At 51.5% G+C, this 21194-nt stretch overlaps 1 protein-coding gene across 2 annotated transcripts in view; it reads right to left on the bottom strand.

The window, feature by feature from the left end:
* Positions 1-21194, bottom strand: part of CDH23 (cadherin related 23) — a 370794-nt gene that overhangs the window by 103718 nt on the left and 245882 nt on the right. Inside the window, exon 15 of one of the 2 annotated variants that reach the window (XM_064145066.1) lies at positions 19486-19576. The exons of the other annotated variant lie outside the window; for it this stretch is intronic. Within the exon in view, the coding sequence (XP_064001136.1) occupies positions 19514-19576 (63 nt within the window). The 3' untranslated portion in view covers positions 19486-19513. Of the gene's footprint in view, positions 1-19485; positions 19577-21194 lie in introns of those variants that run through there. 2 annotated transcript variants of the gene reach the window in all.

Below are 21194 nucleotides of genomic sequence, written 5' to 3'. Positions count from 1 at the left end.
TGGCTTGTGCCCACCTCTGCAGCCTGTCCAGGTCCCTCTGGATGGCATCCCTGCCCTCCTGCCTGTCTGCTGCAGCACACAGCTTGGTGTCATATGGACATGAACATGTTGAAACCCAGCCTGGAGAAAGAGAAGGGCAAAGCCCAACATTTGTCCAGCAGGAATGAAGATAATTCATCCTGATATTAGATGCAGACTGTGGTTGCTGCAAGCAACTCAGCCAGAGAGCGGTCTTTCTGGTTTGTCAGCATAGGGTAGCAAGGCCAAAACACATTCATGCCAGGCAGAAGCATTCCCAGAGTGAGTGATGAAGATGCTCCTTGTGCAGCCCAAAGAAAACCACAGGCCAGAAGCCATAGTCTGAGCTCTAGGAAGACAACATCCTCATTCCCCAGAGGCTGGAAACTATACCCGAGTCTCAGTCAGATAACTCCTCCTCCAAGAAGTTTTAGAGGATGGAGAGCCTTACCTTTCTTTACTCCTGCAGCTAGAGTTGGGTTACAGGACACAGCAGCCAGGCATGGGAAGATGAAACAAAGCCTGTGGCCTCTGGATGGTGCAATAGGACTCAGGAGGTTGTTCTGCACATCTCATGGTTCCCAAATGCCTACTATAGGTTAATCAGCCTCCTCCTAACACCATGTCAACAGCATGAGGGACTGCACATGGTTGTCTGTCAATGTGGTGACATTGCCTCTGTCATAGCATTACCTTCAGCTAATGGTACCCACTGGATGCCAATTTGCACGGGAGCTCCTTGCTGGAGGTAACAGAGCCCAGGCTGCTTTGGGGAAGATGTGGATGTTAGGGGCATAGGGAAAGGCAGCTTGGAAAACAGGTTAAAAATTGCAGGAGCAGTGGCATTGTTGGAGCTTTGTGGATGGGAAAACACAACAGTGTTGCCCTTGCTCAGAGGTGCCAAGCCTGGGAAAGGCCACATGGAGGTGAAGGTGGTGACTGCCCCGCAGGGACTGCTCAGAAGGATGTGTGAAACTGAGGTGTTTGCACAGCAAAAAGTGGCACCTTGGGAAATATTCTCCCTCCACCTCCCAAATCACCAGCCAAAACCAGCAGCCAAGGAAAACCACCCAACCCCGTGTCCTACAGGGAAAGGTAGAGAGAATTTGCTGCCCAGCCTGCGCTCTGCAGGATGCAAGCTGAACAAGAGGTCTGCATTCCCTCCATGGTTTTAACTTTCCCCTCTCACCAGGCTGGACTGGCTCTTGGGTGGGTGAGGGGAAGGCTGTGATTTTGCCCTTTTTTTCCCCCCTCCCCCTCCCTTGCACTTGAGCTGTGCATTTCTCCTGACAGCTCCATCAGGCCAGGGAGCTGCTGCAGAAGCTGCAATAAGTGTCTCTCTCTCCCCTCAGCCGCTCGGGCTGTCACCATTCCTATTCCAGCCCATTTCCGTCTTACGGATTGATATTTAGATTAAAGAGATAAACACAGCCAAAGAGCACTGGGCCCTGACAGAAATGCAAGGACTTCAGCTCCCTCAATCACCCTGCTACCTGGTAACTCCCTCCTCTCCTTCCCTTTATTTACAGAGCTGGGTTGATGAGAATATTTAAGAGGAACAAGGAGTGCAAGTGTATATATATATATATATATGTATGTAAGAGAAGCAGGCAGGGAGAGGATAAGCCATTCACGTTTAGCTTTCCAGGCAATTTGGAATCATCTGCTTTGATTATTTAACTATTTACAGCTTCGTGTATTTGCAGTTTTCCTCTCCTCTTGCAGATAAAGGATTCAATTTTCTTTTAAGCGGTGGGGAAATTGGAAGAGACTTTGTTCTGTTTAAGCACAGCTGGAGTCGGAGCGCTCAGGGGATGCTGAGAACAACAAGATCAATTAAGATGCTAACAGGGAGGACAAGCTGTGTGGGCCGGGGGAGGGGAGAAGGGCTGGAAGGAGGGACAAAGTCCAACCTTGGAGGACATCAGAAATTAACCTTTCCTCTGCCACCTCCCTTCCAAGGGCGAGCTCTCACCCAGACCCACTAAAATCCCTTTATTACCATGCCCAGGGCAAAACCTTCCCAGCAAGGATGCACAACCTGATGCTGCTGCTCCAAAGTAGGTCTGCATCCTTCCTCCCTGCAGCCTGTAACTGGGAGCTCTCCTGAGCTCATCCTCTGCAACACCTGGATATTTGACTGGCACTCCTCCTTTACCACCTTCCTGGCACTTACCCTCCCTACAAAGGCTTTCCAATACTTTTTTCATTGACTTCAAACAGAAAACCAGGATGGAAGCTGACCTGGGAGTCCTCTTCTCCCAGTGTTGGCCCATCCTGCGCTCCCCAAAACCACGTGGGAAGGCAGAGGAGATGCAGACTACTTCTAATGTTGATGTAGCAGGTCCTGCAGGGCGGGGCCGGGCCACAAACTCGCCCACCTGGTCCTGATGCTGGGCACAGGTACTCCAGTTGGGTAGGGGATGATTTAGCTCCCACCTTATTCCCTGCAGAAGCTGAGAACATGCTTATCCCTGGAAGCTTTTTCATCCATCCACTGATTTGTGAGGTTTTCCCCACATCACTCCTTACTCTCTCACTGGCTGTGTTCCTTGATACATAAAACCTTCCCAAAATCAAGACCAGTGTAGGCTTTCCCTAAAGGCTGGTCCACCTAGTCACTGTGAGAAGACAAATACAAGGTGCTTGGTGTAGCACCTTTCCCACCAAGCAGCTCAAAGCTACAGTCAGCTCCTCTGCTCAGCCTCTGCAACTGCTATTTCTGTCCCCTCTGTTCACTTTTCCTCTAAGAAAATGGAGAAGGAAAAGTTTTGGAGATGATCAAGAAGCAAAAGGCAGTGACACCTATGCAGATGTTAAGCCAGAGGGATGAAAGGACAGAGAGGGAGGGGAGTGAGGTCTGAAGGCTTCACAGGCAACTGGAGGAAATCCTCAAGCTTTGCAAGCAAAGCCCCATCCCACTAATGCTGGCCATGTGCATGAAGAGTTCATAGAATCAGAATGGGTTAGGCTGGAAGGGACCTCAAGGATCACCCAGTTCCAACCCCCCAACATAGGCAGGGACACCTCCCACTAGAACAGGTTGCTTGAGGCCTCATTCAACCTGGCCTTGAACACCTCCAGGGAGGGAGCAGCCACAACCTCCCTGGGCAACCCATTCCACTGTCTCACCACCCTCACTGTAAAGAACTTCTTCCTCACATCCAGTCTAAATCTCCCCTCTGCCAGCTTAAACCCATTACTCCTTGTCCTGTCATCACAAGACCTTGTCAATAGTCCCTTCCCAGCCTTCTTGCAGGCCTCCTTCAGATACAGCAAGTCCTCTACAAGGTCTCCTCAAAGCCTTCTCTTCTCCAATCTGCAGAGCCCCAGCTCTCATAGCCTGTCCTCATAGCAGAGCTGCTGCAGCCCTCTGAGCATCTTTGTGGCCCTCCTCTGGACTCACTCCAACAGTTCCATGTCTTACTTGTGCTGGGGGCTCCAGAGCTGCACACATCCAGGGGAGGTTTGAGAACAGAGTGAAGGGGCAGAATGCCCTCCCTTGCCCTGCTGCCCACACTGCTCTTGCTGCAGCCCAGCACAAGTTGCTGTCTGGGCTGCACTCACACTGCAGGCTCCTGTTGAGCTTTTCATCAGCCCAGACCCCCAGGGCCTTTTCCTCAGGGCTGCTCTCAGCCATTCCCCACCCAGCCTGGATTTGTGCTTGGGATTGCACTGACCCAGGTGCAGGACCTTACACTTGGCCTTGTTGAATGTCATGAGGTTGGCCTGGGCCCACCTCTGCAGCCTGTCCAGGTCCCTCTGGATGCATCCCTGCCCTCTAACACGTTGACTGTGCTACACAGCTTGGTGCCATCTCCACCCTTGCTGAGGGTGCACTGATTCCTCTGTCCATATCACTGACAAAGATGTTAAACAGCACTGTGCCAGCACTGACCCCTGAGGGAGCCACTTGGCACTGCTCTCCAGGTGGATATTGTGCCCTCGATCACCACACTCTGCGTGCCACCATCCAACCAATTCCTTATCCAGCAGTGCTCCACACACCAAGTCTGTGTTTTTCCAGCTGGGTGACCAGGATGTCATGTGGGACAGACTCAAATGTCTTACCCAGGTGGACAAACCCAGAGGCATGCAACCCTCCTGGGCACTCCAAGTCCATTACAGAATCACAGAGCATAGAATTGTTTCAGCTGGAGAAGATCTCCAGGATCATCAAGTCCAGCTTTCAACCCAACACCATCATGACCATTAAACCACGTCCCAGAGTGCCATGTCTATATACCTTTTGAACTTCTCCAAGGATGGGACTCCATCACCTCCCTGGGCAGCCTGTTCCACTATCCAGCCACTCTTTGAGTAAAAAAATGTTCCTAATGTCATAGAATCAGTCAGGCTTGGAAAGGACCACAAGGATCATCCAGTTCCAATCCCCATGCCATGCCCAGGGACACCCCACCCTAGATCAGGCTGCACACAGCCTCATCCAGCCTGGCCTTAAACACCTCCAGGCATGGGGCCTCAACCATCTCCCTGGGCAGCCTGTTCCAGTACCCAGCCACTCTTTCAGTAAATAAATTGTTCCTAATACCACAGAATCAGTCAGGGTTGGAGAGGACCACAAGGATCATCTAGTTCCAGACTCCCTGCCATGGGCAGGGACACCCTACCCTAGATCATCCTGGCCACAGCCTCATCCAGTCTGGCCTTAAACACCTCCAGCCATGGGGGAACACCACCACCTCCCTGGGCAGCCTGTTCCAGTACCCAGTCACTCTTTCAGTAAATAAATTGTTCCCAATATCCAACCTAAACCTCCCCTGGCACAATTTCAGGCCAAGTCCTCTTGTTCTAACCACTTGACACTAGGGAGAAGAACCCTGATGATACTGAGATACTGTGATACTGTGATCACTACCCCCATCCTGGGGACCACTGCAGAACTCCAGGCCAGGATGCAGGAGCCCACAGACCACAGCATCACCAAACTGAAGCGGGCGGCAGGCTGAAGGCTGATTGAGGAAGTGATTTGCATTTTAAATAGGTGCTTATTGATGTCTGCACCTCTCCAGCCCAGCCTGGGAGAACCACATTATTACTTTCTTGTTGATTGGCGTTTACAGCTGGCTGCAAAGAAGGGGAAAGAAAATCAGGCTGGGATCGATTCTCCCAGCCCCGATGCGAGGCCAAAGAGAGATCGAAGCAGCAGAAGAAAACTGACAGCTGGGTGGTAAAGGAGAGAAACTTTGCCAACCAAATTAAAGGTTGCCTTAATGAGGAGAGTAATGGAAGGTTAATTAGTGCATTTGCTTCATTAGGCTCTTACTAACAAGGCTTCTCCTGAGGAAGTGCAGTGGGAAGGAGCTGGGAAGACAAGAATCCAGGTGAATGGATGTGCTGGGGACAGGGATCAGGGATGGACAGCCCAGAAAGGGAATATTTAGAGATGTGAACCAGAATACATATGTGTAAAATAATATACACACACAGATGCATACCTAAACAAGGATACTGCATCCAGTTCTGGTGTTCCCATCATAAGAAGGGCACAGAGCTTCTGAAGCAAGTCCAGAGGAAAGCCACAAGGATAACCCAAGGGCTGAAACACCTCAGCAATGAGGATAGGCTGAGGGAGCTGAGGTTGTTCAGCCTGGAAAAAACTATGAGGGGACCTTAGAGCTGCCTTCCAGTACCTGAAGGGATCCTACATGAAGTCTGGAGAGGGACTTTGCATAAGGGCATCTAGAGACAGGACAAGGAAGAATTGTTTGAAGCTTGAGAGAGAGTAGGGCCAGACTGAATCTTAGGAAGAAGTTCTTCAGTACAAGAGTGGTGAGAGTTTGGAATAGATTGCCCAGGGAGGCTGTAGATGGCCCCTCCCTGGAGATGTTTGAGGCCAAGTTGGATGATGGCTTGGGCAACCAAGTCTAGTTGAGAGACGTCTCTGCCCATCACAGGCTCACAGGATGTCAGGAGTTTGAAGAGACTCAAGCAGATCATCGAGTCCAACCCCCCTGCCAGAGCAGGACCACACAATCTAACACAGAGCACAGAGGAACACATCCAGACGGGCTCTGAAAGTCTCCAGAGAAGGAGACTCCACAACCTCTCTGGGGAGCCTGTTCCACTGCTCTGTGACCCTTACAGTAAAGAAGTTCCCCCTTGAGTTGAGGTGGAACCTCTTTTGCTGCAGCTTACACCCATTGCTCCTTGTCCTATCCCAGGCAGCAGTGAGCAGAGCCTGTCCCCCCTCCTGGCCAGCCCTCAGATGTTTATAAACAGTTATTAAATCCCTTCTAAGCCTTCTCTTCTCCAGACTAAACAGCCCCAGGTCCCTCAGCCTCTCCTCATCAGGCAGTTCCCTCCAGTCCCCTCATCACCCTTTTAGCCTCTCCAGCAGATACCTGTCCCTCTTCAACTGGGGAGCCCAAAACTGAACACAGTATTCAAGACTAGGTCTCAGCAGGGCAGAGTAGAGGGGGAAGAGAACCTCCCTTGATCTGCTGGACACACTCTTCCTAATACACCCCAGGATCCCATTGGCCTTCTTGGCCACAAGGGCACATTGCTGTGCCATGGATGTTATCCACCAGGACCCCCAGGTCCCTCTCCACAGAGCTGGTCTCCAGCAGATCACCTCCCAGCCTGTACTGCTGCAGTTCATTATTCCTCCCCAGATGCAGGACTCTGCACTTGTCCTTGTTGAACTCCATCTGGTTCCTCTGTGCCCAGCTCTCAGTCTGTCCAGGTCTCTCTGGATGGCTGCACAGCCTTCAGCTAGAACGGCTAAGCCTCTATGGGAGGCAAATGATCTCTGAGGTTCTTTCCAACCAAAACTTACCTGTGATTCTATGCTTATACACAGCCTAGTTCCTTTGAGAAAATGAAGAGGGACTTTCTCTTCCCTACCCACTCTGTACAGTAGTCTAAAATTTATAATCTGAAAGTTAGCAAAGAGGAGGAAAACCACATCATTTTTTTTTAAGAGCACAAGACTGCCTTAGAGGCTCAGGTTATCAAGCCCCTAGGGAACACTGGAATCAGACAATCATTCAGGGTTGGAAGGGACCACAAGGACCATCCAGTTCCAACTCCCCTGCCATGGGCAGGGACACCCTACCCTAGAGCAGGCTGCCCACAGCCTCAGCCAGCCTGGCCTTAAACACCTCCAGCCATGGGGCCTCAACCACCTCCCTGGGAAACCCATTCCAGCCTCTCACCACTCTCATGCTCAACAACTTCCTCCTCACAGCCACTCTCAACCTCCCCACTTCCAGCTTTGCTCCATTCCCCCCAGTCCTGGCACTCCCTCACAGCCTAAAAAGTCCTTCCCCAGATTTTTTGAAGGCTCCCTTCAGATCCTGGAAGGCCACAAGAAGGTCACCTGGGAGCCTCCTCTTCTGCAGACTGCACAGCCCCAACTCTTTCAGTCTGTCCTCACAGCAGAGCTGCTCCAACCCTCTGAGCATCCTCCTGGCCCTTCTCTGGACACTCTCCAGCATCTCCACATCCCTCTTGCAATGGGGGCTCCAGAACTGGATGCAGTACTCCAGGTGGGGTCTCAGCAGAGCACAGTAGAGGGGGAGAATCACCTCCCTCCACCTGCTGGCCACACTTCTCCTCATGCAGCCCAGGCTCTGCTTGGCTTTCTGGGCTGCAAGTGCACACTGCTGGCTCCTGTTGAGCTTCTCATCCACCAGCACCCCTGAGGGTTCCTCTCCTGAGGGCTGCTCTCCAGCCACTCCCTGCCCAGCCTGCATTTGTGCTTGGCATTGCCTCCACCCAGCTGCAGGACCTTGCCCTTGGTCTTGTTGAAGCTCCTGAGGTTGGCTTGTGCCCACCTCTGCAGCCTGTCCAGGTCCCTCTGGATGGATCCCTGCCCTCCAGCCTGTCTGCTGCACTGCTTATTTTACCTGCCTTACTGCATACCACAAGCTATGGAAAATCATTCTCCACACTGAAATCAATGCCTGATGGTTGAATTGGGCACTACACTTTTTAGTCTGGGGCCTGTGGACTGATGGAGATGCTCAAGCTACTCCTGAGGGTTTGCAAAAGACAACTCTGGAAAGCAGACCAGCAGGCTTGCCTGAAATGACTGTGTGTGAGGAATGCATTTAGAAGTCTCAGCATCTCATACAGGCTTCTGAAAGGTGGTTATCATGAGGAGAAATCCAGCTCCAGACCAGGCCAGGGGTATTTATGGTTATAGAGGACACCAGGGCAAAGCAAAGAAAATAACTTCATGAGGATGTGGGAGGAGAAGGCGAAGGCAGTCACTGACTCAGGAATATGGTACTTAGGGATGTGACTGAGCGGTGGACTTGGCAGTGCTGGCTTTTTTCAGTGGTACCCAGCAACAGGACAAAAGGCAATGGGCACAAACTTGAACACAGGATGAAAACTTCTTTACTGTGAGGATGGCAGAGCACAGGAACAGGCTTCCCACAGAAGTGGTGGACCCTCCATCTCTGAAGCAATTTTAAATCCACCTGGATGCTGTCCTGTGATGCCAGCTCTAGGTGAACCTGCTCTGGCAGTGGGGGTTAGACAAGATGATCTTGAGTATTTGAGTGCTGTGTCCAGTTCTGGGCTCCTCAATTCAAGAGAGATGTTGAGATACTGGAATATGTCCAGAGAAGGGCAATAAGCTGGTGAGGGCCTGGAGCACAAACCCTATGTGGAGAGGCTGAGGGAGCTGGGGATGTGCAGCCTGGAGAAGAGGAGGCTCAGGGCAGATCTAATTGCTGTCTACAAGTACCTGAAGCGAGGCTGTATCCAGGTGGGGTTGGTCTCTTCTGCCAGGCAACCAGCTACAGAACAAGGGGACACAGTCTCAAGTTGCAGTGGGGGAGGTCTAGGCTGGATGTTAGGAGGAAGTTGTTGGCAGAGAGAGTGATTGGCATTGGAATGGGCTGCCCAGGGAGGTGGAGGAGTCACCGTGACTGGAGGTGTTGAAGCAAAGCCTGGCTGGGTCACTTAGTGCCAAGGTCTAGTTGACTGGCTAGGGCTGGGTGCTAGGTTGGAGTGGATGATCTTGGAGGTCTTTTCCAACCTGGTTGATTCTATGATTCCATGATCTCCACAGAGGTCCTGTCCAACACCCACCAATCTGTGACTCTGGGTTAAATCTTGCATTCAATCATCTTAAAGGTCTCTTCCAACCAAAATGATTCCCTGACTGTACAATCTGGGAGGGTGAAGGTGGCCAACTGGGGAATACAAACCCATCCACATCACATTGTTTTCATCCCAGACATTTTCCAGAGAGGATATTCTGGGCTAGGACCACACAGCAGCCTCTCTAACTCCCTCCTGCTTGCCAGCTGGCTGACAGATCCCAGCCTGCACAGCTAAGCCAAACCAGGGCAAAACAAAGCAGGGAGGAGGGACCACAGAGCTAGGATTACTTTCCACACTTCCCCGGAGAAGGTCCACAGCCCCTTCAAGGCAAATCAAATGCATTGTTGTGTTCAAACCGAGCTGCTCATGATTTGTTTGGGCTTTAATGATTTTGGTTATCGGAGCTTTTCAGGAGGACTTTGCTGTGCAGCTCTGTAGTGTACGAGGAGCTTAAAGGGACCTCCTGCTCCTTAATTCTTACCTCCTGCTGAGTTGTCTTAGGCCTCTTCCCCATTCCTCTAGCTCAGACAAATGCATCAGCAAACAGAGAGAAAGGCATGTGCCCGTGCCACCACGCAGGTCCTTGTCCTTTGGAAAGTCAGCAGCATGCCAACCCCAGCTTCTGGCAGCTGCTGTCTAAGCAGCAGTGTCCAAAAGCAAGGTTGTGAAAGGTCCTCTGGGGTCCACTCCACCCATCACATGGACAGAGTGCACCCTCAGCAAGTTTCTGACCACACCAAGCTGTGTGCTGCAGCAGACAGGCTGGAGGGCAGGGATCCATCCAGAGGGACCTGCACAGGCTGCAGAGGTGGGCACAAGCCAACCTCAGGAGCTTCAACAAGACCAAGGGCAAGGTCCTGCTGCTGGGTGGAGGCAATGCCAAGCACAAATGCATGCTGGGCAGGGAGTGGCTGGAGAGCAGCCCTGAGGAGAGGGACTTGGGGGTGCTGCTGGATGAGAAGCTCAACAGGAGCCAGCAGTGTGCACTTGCAGCCCAGAAAGCCAAGCAGAGCCTGGGCTGCATGAGGAGAAGTGTGGCCAGCAGGTGCAGGGAGGTGATTCTCCCCCTCTACTGCACTCTGCTGAGACCCCACCTGGAGGACTGCATCCAGTTCTGGAGCCCCCATTGCAAGAGGGATGTGGAGATGCTGGAGCGTGTCCAGAGAAGGGCCAGGAGGATGCTCAGAGGGCTGGAGCAGCTCTGCTGTGAGGACAGACTGAAAGAGTCTGTTGAGTCTGCAGAAGAGGAGGCTGTGAGGTGACCTTCTTGTGGCCTTCCAGGATCTGAAGGCAGCCTCCAAAAAAGCTGGGAAGGGACTTTTTTGGCTGTTAGGGACTAACAGGGGACTAGGGGGAATGGAGCAAAGCTGGAGGTGGGGAGATTCAGACTGGCCGTGAGGAGGAAGTTGTTGATCATGAGTGGTGAGAGGCTGGAATGGGTTTCCCAGGGAGGTGGCTGAGGCCCCATGGCTGGAGGTGTTTAAGGCCAGGCTGGATGAGGCTGTGTGCAGGCTGCTCTAGGGTAGGCTGTCCCTACCCATGGCAGGGGCGTTGGAACTGGCTGATCCTTGTGGTCCTTTCCAACCCTGACTGATTCTATGATTCATCACAACACTCAGATCCTGCAGCTTTGCAAGATGACAGAAGGCACTGAATTGAGCAGGACTGTTGATCTACTTGAGGGTAGGAAGGCTCTGCAGAGGGACCTGAGCAGGCTGGATCAATGGGTTGATGTAAGCTGTACTACATTCAGTGAACCCAAGTGCTGGATCCTGCACCTGTGAACACTCCAGGCTTAGAACAGAGTGGCTGGAATATTGCACAGTAGAATGTGGATGCTGGTTGATAGCTGGCAGGACACTAGGCAGCAGTGTGCCTAGGTGCCTAGAAGGCCAACAGATTGCTGGTCTGGATCAGCAATAGTGCAGCCAGCAGTGGGAGGAAAGTGATGGTGCCCCTGTAATGGGGACCGGTGAGGCCATACCTCAAGTCCTGGGCTCATTTTTGGGCACCAGAGTATAAGAGACATTGAGGTGTTGAAGCATATTCAGAGGAGAGGCTAAGAGAACCTGGATTGTTTAGCCTGGAGAAGAGAAGGCTGAGGGGAGGCCTTGTGGCTCTGTGCAACTTCCTGGAAGGAGATTGCAGTGAGGTGGGGATTGGTTGCTTCTCTCAAGTAACAAGTCACAGGACAAGAGGAAATGGCCTGAAGATGCACCAGGGGTGGCTTAGGTTGGATATCAGGAAAGGTTTCTTCCCTGCAAGAGCGGTCAGGCATTGGAACAGGCTGCCCAGAGAGGTGGTGGAGTCACCACCCCTGAAGGTGTTAAAAGAACTTGTGGGCATGGCACTTGGGGGCACAGCTTAGTGGTGGTTGCATTGTTGGGTTGATGGTTTGACTTGATGGTCTTAGGGGTCTTTTCCAGCCTGAATGACTCTATGATTCCATGAGCTGGGCACACCACACACTCAGTGTGACAGGTGTGAACAAATGCTTGCACCTCTCTTGCTCTTCCCAGCCATGCACCTTCCACCATGCAGCTCTGGCACAACTGCTGCCAGATCTCCAACATGTCACAGAAGGGGATGCTGAGCTGAACCTCCTTGCCTCTCTGCCTCTTAGAGGGTGCTTGCCTGAACCTGAGCTAGATCTTGGGTGATCCCAGAAGCAAAGCAATGTTTTCATAGCTTCTTCCACCCCAAAAAGTTTATCAGCTGAAATTTCCATCTAGCTCCAAAGCCTCTCCCTCTCCCCAGGCCACAGAAGAGCTTCACCACAGCTAATTGGATGCAAGCTCAGAGAACTGTTTCAAACTCTCCATGCCTGGGAAAGGAAAAAGTAGACATTTGAACAACCAGGTTTGGTGTCTGACCAGCAACAGCCCCCTTCACAACCATCAGGGATAGGAGTCTCAGGTTTTTCTCTCTGCCCTTGTCTCACCTGATGTGCTACTTACGGGCTTGTGAAGCAGCAACACCAGTCCCTGCTGCCAGCAGTGAGGGAACCTGGAGCAGGACAGAGAGCAGCAGCAGAATGGGGACATATACCTGAGAGCTTCTGCTGCCTCTGGACTTAAACAAGATCAATGGTCTGGCTCCACCAGCTCACCCCTGGTCCTGGAGCTCACCCTCTGCTCAGTGACCCACCCCAAAGCTGCAGGCACTCCTTCTCATAGAATGTCATAGATTCAATCCACCAGGTTGGAAGAAACCTTCAAGACCATCCAACTTATCCATCCAGCCCAACCTATCCAACCAAGATCATCCAGTCCAGCCCTAGCCAATCAACTAGACTGGAACTCCTCATCTCACTTCTCTGCTCTTGCTCTGGGGGGTATGCCCAGGGAACATCATTCCTCATTCCAGACCTTACTTCTCACAAGGCATTTACTACTTTTGTTAGCAGTGTGGATGTTGGACCTTCCATCTGCCCCTCCAATATCTGCCTACTGTTTTGTCCATCTCTACAATGGGTTTATGGTTCACGTGGTCTATGATCTGCAGATATGTCTCTAGCAAATCATCCATCTCCTCCAGCTACTGCGCTTCTCAGCTGGGTGAGACAGGGCTGAAGATGTTCTCTTCTCTCCTGCTCCTCTCTCTCTAGGAGAAAACCAGTTCTAGGGACCTGCTTTGAAAGATGTCTGTGAAACCCACCACAGTCACCAACCAAAGCTGCAGCCGCACATGGACATCCCTCCCTCTCTCCCTCCCTCCCTCCCTCCCTCCCTTCCTTCGTTTCTTCCTCCCTCCCTCCCTTCCTCCCTCCCTCCCTTCCTTCCTCCCTTCCTCCCTCCCTCCCTCCCTCCCTCCCTCCCTCCCTCCCTTCCTTCCTTCCTTCCTTCCTTCCTTCCTTCCTTCCTTCCTTCCTTCCTTCCTTCCTTCCTTCCTTCCTTCCTTCCTTCCTTCCTTCCTTCCTTCCTTCCTTCCTTCCTTCCTTCCTTCCTTCCTTCCTTCCTTCCTTCCTCCCTCCCTCCCTTCCTCCCTTGCTCCTCACACTTTCCCAGGGAAGAACCCTGCAGCCCACTCCTCTTTATTAGGAAGGCCAGCACCCATCCAGCAGCCTAGGTAGCAGTTGGCCAGGGGTGTTAGAGTCCCAGTTAATTTAGGGTGCAGTATATGTTCTTGCTGCTTCTTGTTCCTGGAAGGCACAAAGTTATACTGGCTGCCTGCTTGTTCAAGAAGTGTGAAATTCTTTCTCTGACCTTTTCTGTTCTGTTATTAAAAGGTTTCATGGCCAGTTGTTCCAGAAAAAAAAAAAGAAATCATATTTCAATATCTGTTGGTAACTGGGGCAGAACTTGCCCATATCTTCAGGCTAAGCTCTGATCACCTCCTTGATTCACCCCAGCCTTGTGGAAGGGCTGTGTGGGGAACCTCTGAGCTGCTCCAGCCTGGCTTGTCCCTGTACAGCAGAGCCTGGGGCAAGGGAAAAGAGATTTTTTTTATGGGAAGAGGACACTAACAAGTGTAGAGCCCCAAACAGTCTCCTCAACTTTCCTCTTGGCCTTTGGCTGCAAAGCATGTGTGCCTCCAAATGGCAGTGATTTATGTTACAGGGAAGCTCTGACTGCAGTAAGGACCCCTTCGTGCTGATCACTGCAGAAGCAGGCTCGCAGGCGCTCTGCTGGCTAAGAGGCTTGTCACAGGGGAAGAGAGCAAGAGCAGGAGAGAAGGCTGCTCTAGTGACGTCATGTCTGGACTACTGGGTCCAGTGCTGGGCCTCAACCACCTCCCTGGGCAACCCATTCCAGCCTCTCACCACTCTCATGATCAACAACTTCCTCCTCACAACCACTCTCAATCTCCCCACCTCCAGCTTTGCTCCATTCCCCCTAGTCCTGGCACTCCCTCACAGCCTAAAAAGTCCCTTCCCAGCTTTTTTGGAGGACCCCTTCAGATCCTGGAAGGCCACAAGAAGGTCACATCGCAGCCTCCTCTTCTGCAGACTGAACAGCCCCAACTCTTTCAGTCTGTCCTCACAGCAGAGCTGCTCCAGCCCTCTGAACATCTTCCTGACCCTTCTCTGGACACACTCCAGCATCTCCACATCCTTCTTGGAATGGGGGCTCCAGAACTAGATTCAGTGAGAGAGCGTCTGATTGATGATGGTCATTGGCAGGGATCAGAAGGAAGGGGCCAGACACTTTTTCAGTGATGCCCAGAGACAGAACAAGGGCAAATGGGCAGAAACTGAAACCCAGGAGATTCCATCTGAACATGAGAAGAAACTTTGCTGTGAGGATGCTGGAGCCCTGGAGCAGGTTGCATGGAGAGATTGTGGAGTCTCCTTCCCCGGAGAGATTCCAAACTCAACTGGATACTGTGATTCTGGGCAACCTGCTGTGGCTGACAGCTTTATGAGTGGGGTCAGACTGGGTGATCTTTAGAAGTCCCTTCACAAGCTCTACCATGCTGGAATTCTGCATTGCAGGCTCCCTTCACACAGCAGGAGACATGCCTGTGAAGCCTGGCCTCTAGAGATCACACAGTATCACAGTATCACCAAGGTTGAAAGAGACCTCACAGATCATCAAGTCCAACCCTTTACCACAGAGCTCAAGGCTAGACCATGGCACCAAGTGCCACGTCCAATCCTGCCTTGAACAGCTCCAGGGACGGCAACTCCACCACCTCCCCGGGCAGCCCATTCCAGTGTCCAGTGACTCTCTCAGTGAAGAACTTTCTCCTCACCTCCAGCCTAAATCTCCCCTGGCGCAGCCTGAGGCTGTGTCCTCTTGTTCTGGTGCTGGCCACCTGAGAGAAGAGAGCAACCTCCTCCTGGCCACAACCACCCCTCAGGTAGTTGTAGACAGCAATAAGGTCACCCCTGAGCCTCCTCTTCTCCAGGCTAACCAATCCCAGCTCCCTCAGCCTCTCCTCGTAGGGCTGTGCTCAAGGCCTCTCACCACCCTCGTTGCCCTTCTCTGGACATGCTCAAGCATCTCAATGTCCCTCCTAAACTGGGGGGCCCAGAACTGAACACAGTACTCAAGGTGAGGTCTAATCAGTGCAGAGTACAGGGGCAGAATGACCTCCCTGCTCCTGCTGACCACACCATTCCTGATGCAGGCCAGGATGGATGTTCTTGTGCAAGCTAATGCCTACCTGAATCTCTGTGACAAATACTTTGCACGGACAGGATTAAACAGATGGATGGACAGATGTATGGACAGGGAGGTAGAGAGGATCACAGGCTCACAGGATGTTAGGGATTGGAAGGGACACAAGGAGATCATTGAATCCAACTCCCTTCCAGAGCAGGACAATACTATCTAACACAGAGCACAGAGGCACACATCCAGACAGACCTTGAAAGTCTCCAGAGAAGAAGACTTCACAAAGTCTCTGGGGAGCCTGAGAGAATACAAACTAAAGAACAATAAGCATACAAACAACATCTTTTAGGTTGGAACAGGCTGCACCATGCCAGGGGAGTAACCGAGATTTTCCTGGGAAGCCTTAGGGGTGTGGATCCGAACCCACACACCCCTGGGCAGGGAGGAGGAGAAGGCAGGGTGCAGAAAGCAGGCAGGAGCTCCCCGTGTGCAGGCTGCTGGCACTCGGGGTTGTTTTACAGCTGATTTATAGGTGTAACAGGCAATGCTTCTCTGCTGTCACTGACATTAGGAGTTGAAATGCTGTGGAGATGAATGGCCATTTGTCACCACAAATGAAGTCTGCTTGCTCTTGGCTTTTATTTTGCCTTTCTATTTCCTCTAGGCTGTTTAGCCTGTGGAAAAGAAGACTGAGGGAGGATCTGATCAGTGTTTATTGATACTTAAAGGGTGTCTGTCAGGAGGATGGGGCCAGACTGTTATCAGTGGTGCCCAGCAACAGGACAAGAGGTAGCAGGCACAAAGTTGAACATAAGAAGACAGGGAAGGCAAGGGAAGGCAAGGGAAGGCAAGGGAAGGCAAGGCAAGAGAGAAGAGAAGAGAAGAGAAGAGAAGAGAAGAGAAGAGAAGAGAAGAGAAGAGAAGAGAAGAGAAGAGAAGAGAAGAGAAGAGAAGAGAAGAGAAGAGAAGAGAAGAGAAGAGAAGAGAAGAGAAGAGAAGAGAAGAGAAGAGAAGAGAAGAGAAGAGAAGAGAAGAGAAGAGAAGAGAAGAGAAGAGAAGAGAAGAGAAGAGAAGAGAAGAGAAGAGAAGAGAAGAGAAGAGAAGAGAAGAGAAGAGAAGAGAAGAGAAGAGAAGAGAAGAGAAGAGAAGAGAAGAGAAGAGAAGAGAAGAGAAGAGAAGAGAAGAGAAGAGAAGAGAAGAGAAGAGAAGAGAAGAGAAGAGAAGAGAAGAGAAGAGAAGAGAAGAGAAGAGAAGAGAAGAGAAGAGAAGAGAAGAGAAGAGAAGAGAAGAGAAGAGAAGAGAAGAGAAGAGAAAGGAAAAAGGAAAGGAAAAAGGAAAGGAAAAAGGAAAGGAAAAAGGAAAGGAAAAAGGAAAGGAAAAAGGAAAGGAAAGGAAAGGAAAGGAAAGGAAAGGAAAGGAAAGGAAAGGAAAGGAAAGGAAAGGAAAGGAAAGGAAAGGAAAGGAAAGGAAAGGAAAGGAAAGGAAAGGAAAGGAAAGGAAAGGAAAGGAAAGGAAAGGAAAGGAAAGGAAAGGAAAGGAAAGGAAAGGAAAGGAAAGGAAAGGAAAGGAAAGGAAAGGAAAGGAAAGGAAAGGAAAGGAAAGGAAAGGGAAAATGAAGGGAAAAAGGAAAGGAAAGGGAAAGGGAAAGGGAAAGGGAAAGGGAAAGGAGGAAGAGAAGGAGAAGGAGAGGAGAAAGAGAGAAAGAGAGAAAGAGAGAAAGAGAGAAAGAGAGAAAGAGAGAAAGAGAGAAAGAGAGAAAGAGAGAAAGAGAAAGAGAGAAAGAGAAAGAGAAAGAGAAAGGAAGAAGAGAGAAAAGAATAGAATCAACCAGGTTGGAAGAGACCTCCAAGCTCAGCCAGTCCAACCTATCACCCAGCCCTGTCAAACCAACTAGACCATGGCACTAAGTGCCTCATCCAGGCTTTGCTTCAACACCTCCAGGGATGGTGACTCCACCACATTCCTGGGCAGCCCATTCCAATGACAAAGTTCTGTCTAAACATGAGGAGGAACTTATTTCCTGAGAGGGTAGTAGAGCACTGAAACAGGCTGCCCAGAGAGGTGGTGGAGTGTCCATCTCTGGGAGTCATTCGAAACTCACCTGAACACTGTCTTGTGCAACCTGCTCTAGCAGGGCAGACTGGACTAGGTGATCTCCAGAAGTCCCTTCCAAACCCTGCCATGCTGGGAGTCTGTGATTTTCAGCTGGTGAAGCAGTGGGCAGTGGGTAAAGAATCACACAATCATAGAATTGTTTTGGTTGGAAAACACCTCTAAAATCACTGAGTCCAATTGGTAACCTAGCACCACCATGATCATTAAACAATGTCCCCAAGTGCCATCTCTACACATTTCTTAAACACCTCTAGGGATGGGGACTCCACCACCTTCCTGCTTAGCCTCCTCCAATGCCAGGAATTTAGTTCCCAGGGTAGTGGAGCATGCTTGGGTAGGACAGCCTTGCTGCTCTTGCTGGATCATGCAAAAAACTCCTTTCCCAGCCAAGGGAGGACAGCTGGAAGTCCTGGCCTGGCTTGGGAAGAGTGTGGCCAGTAGGACAAGGGAGGTTATTCTGCCCCTGTACTCAGCACTGCTCAGGCCACACCTTGAGTGCTGTGTCCAGTTCTGGGCTCCTCAATTCAAGAGAGATGTTGAGGTGCTGGAAGGTGTCCAGAGAAGGGCAATGAAGCTGGTGAAGGGCCTGGAGCACAGCCCTGTGAGGAGAGGCTGAAGGAGCTGGGGGTGTGCAGCCTGCAGAAGAGGAGGTTCAGGGCTGACCTCATTGCTGTCTACAATCCCCTGAAGGGAGGTTGTAGCCAGGTGGGGTTGGTCTCTTCTGCCAGGCAAGCAGCAACAGAAGAAGGGGACACAGTCTGAAGTTGTGGCAGGGGAGGTCTAGGCTGGATGTTAGGAGGAAGTTGTTGGCAGAGAGAGTGATTGGCATTGGAATGGGCTGCCCAGGGAAGTGGTGGAGTTGCCGTGCTTGGAGGTGTTCAAGAATAGCCTGGCTGAGGCACTTAGTGCCATGGTCTGATTGACTGGCCAGGGCTGGGTGCTAGGCTGGAGTGGCTGAGCTTGGAGATCTCTTCCAACCTGCTTGATTCTATGATTCTATGACAGGCAATGTGCCCAGGGTCTTCTGGCCTGATGGGAATAAATATTCCTCCTTCCTCAGGATGTCAGGCTGGGCAGAAAATCAGCAGATCACTCATTGCCTCAGCCCCTGGGGTTTCCTTGCCAAGAAGGATCTGTCGGCACTGTTGTGCTCTGCCCTGCCAGCAGTGCTTGGCCATCTCTGACAACTGCTGGTGGGAAGCCATCCATCATCCTTCAGTGACCACTCACCTGGCCCATGCACTGCCCTGTTCATGCTGATCTCACAAGCCTCCTGATCTCATTGAATCATGGAATGCTTTAGGTTGGAAAGCACCTTTAAAGCTTCTCTAGTCCAACCTTGCTGTGGTCAGCAGGGACATCTGCAACTAGAGCAAGTTGCTTGGGGCTCCAAACAACCTGACCTGGAATGTTTCCAGGGACAGGGCTTCTACCACCTCCCTGGGCAACCTGAGCCAGGGTCTCACCCTCCTCAGTGTAAAACATTTCTTCTTTCTCTCTAGTCTAAATCTCCCTCTTTTAGTCGAAACTCATCACCTCTTGTCCTGTCACAGCAAGCCCTGCTGAAAAGTCTTTCCCCAGCCATCGCATAGTATCCTTTAAGTTCTGAGTGGCTGCAAGATCTCTTTGAAGCCTTCTCTTATCCAGGCTGAACAACCTCAATTCTCTCAGCTTGGCCTCACACCAGAGAGCTTCCAGCCCTTGGATCATTTTTCTGACCCTTAGCACCTTGGAAACCCATCTCCACTCCAAAAGCATGGCACAAACAGGTATTTTGCAATACTGAGTGAAGAAGGAGGCCAAGAGAAGTCCTCTTTCATGAAGGTGTCATTCAGTGTCCAACAAAGCACTGGACACAACCACGTGGCTGGCGAGGGCTTCTTCAAAAGCCCATCTCAGCCTTTCGGGGGAATAATCATCAGGAGCTCCCAGGCAAGTGGAAAAGAGGAACTTATAAGGAAGGAAAGCAAACTTATTGCCTGTAGCACAAAGGAAGGAAAGCAAACTTATTGCCTGTAGCACAAAGGAAGGAAAGCAAACTTATTGCCTGTAGCACAAGGGACAGTTGGAGAGGCATGGTGCAGAGGGGCAGTGTCGTGGAAGCAAGCAGAAGGCTACATCTTGACAGCAAACAGCAGCAGCAGAAGGAGCTGGCACTTGATGAGAGCTGTTAAAAGTTTGGGATCAGCTGGGAGGGTAATCTGAATTTCAGCTCTAATTGCATCCATTCTGATTTATCACAGAAGACTCAACTCCAGGCGTTTTCTGCCTTCCCTCCGAAACACTGGCGTAGCTGGAAGCTGGGGGAAGAGGAGAGGCAGTAACACTCTCATTGTTTGGTGTCTGACGGGCTGACTAGCTAAACAGCTGCTTGAAATATTAATAACTGTCAGATGGGAGCCGCTCAGGGGGCACTCTGCAGCTCCACACCATCTGCTTGCAGAGTAAACACACTTGTGCACAGGCGCGTACGCCCGCTCCGCTTGTCAGGGCTTGCATCCTCTGCATCGGCATGCGCCTGCCTGGGGGGCACCAGGGACTGTGTCCTGGGGCAGCAGGGATGAAGGAAGGGCTGGGATGGCACCAAATTCAGCTACGACTAGCGGCAGCACTAGTAACACACATGAAGCCTGCAAGGAGTTTTGATGCTTCCTTCTTCGATGTCTCCCATCCCAAAGGAGCTTTGCATCCTGTTTGTATCACAGCATCACAGTACCACCAAGGTTGGAAGAGACCTCATAGATCATCAAGTCCAACCCTTTACCACAGAGCTCAAGGCTAGACCATGGCACCAAGTGCCACGTCCAATCCTGCCTTGAACAGCCCCAGGGACGGCGACTCCACCACCTCCCCGGGCAGCCCATTCCAGTGTCCAATGACTCTCTCAGTGAAGAACTTTCTCCTCACCTCCAGCCTAAATCTCCCCTGGTGCAGCCTGAGGCTGTGTCCTCTCGTTCTGGTGCTGGCCACCTGAGAGAAGAGAGCAACCTCCTCCTGGCCACAACCACCCCTCAGGTAGTTGTAGACAGCAATAAGGTCACCCCTGAGCCTCCTCTTCTCCAGGCTAAACAATCCCAGCCCCCTCAGCCTCTCCTCGTAGGGCTGTGCTCAAGGCCTCTCACCAGCCTCGTTGCCCTTCTCTGGACACGCTCCAGCATCTCAATGTCCCTCCTAAACTGGGGGACCCAGAACTGAACACAGTACTCAAGGTGTGGTCTAAGCAGTGCAGAGTACAGGGGCAGAATGACCTCCCTGCTCCTGCTGGCCACACCACTCCTGATGCAGGCCAGGATGCCACTGGCTCTCTTGGCCACCTGGGCACACTGCTGGCTCATGTTCAGGCGGGCATCAATCAGCACCCCCAGATCCCTCTCTGTCTGGCTGCTCTCAGCCACTCTGACCCCAGCCTGTATCTCTGCATGGGGTTGTTGTGGCCAAAGTACAGCACCCTGCACTTGGAGCTATTGAACGCCATCCCATTGGACTCTGCCCATCTGTCCAGGCAGTCAAGGTCCTGCTGCAGTGAGTGTGTTTCAGCACAGGGGTTTGTTCTGGTTCTTGCTGTGCCCCACACTAGCATTGACATCGATTGACATCACCCTCCTGTCCCAGGAGAGGTATCTTCTCACTGGGGATTTTGGGTGGTTCCACCAACCAGCCAGGAAGGAGAAGAGCTATGGAAATGCCCTGCTCTCTGCTGCACTGCTGTTCTGCAGACAGGCATTTAACACCATGCTCTGCTAAATGCACTCATCCTCTTTTTCCATGCCTCACCCTTCCACTGGCTCAACTGCCCATGATTTGGGTGAGGAAAATGCTGGTTCTAAATGGGGCAGTGAGAAAATTTTAGATGTTGACTCCCGTCAATGAAGCAACCAAGTCCATTAGATACCAAAGCATCTTTCTCCATCAGATTTA

Source organism: Pogoniulus pusillus, chromosome 6 (assembly GCF_015220805.1).
Source record: "Pogoniulus pusillus isolate bPogPus1 chromosome 6, bPogPus1.pri, whole genome shotgun sequence".
NCBI classification, from domain to species: domain Eukaryota; kingdom Metazoa; phylum Chordata; class Aves; order Piciformes; family Lybiidae; genus Pogoniulus; species Pogoniulus pusillus.
Note: the sequence above shows the minus strand (reverse complement) of the source record. Positions and strands in the feature narration are given on the sequence as shown.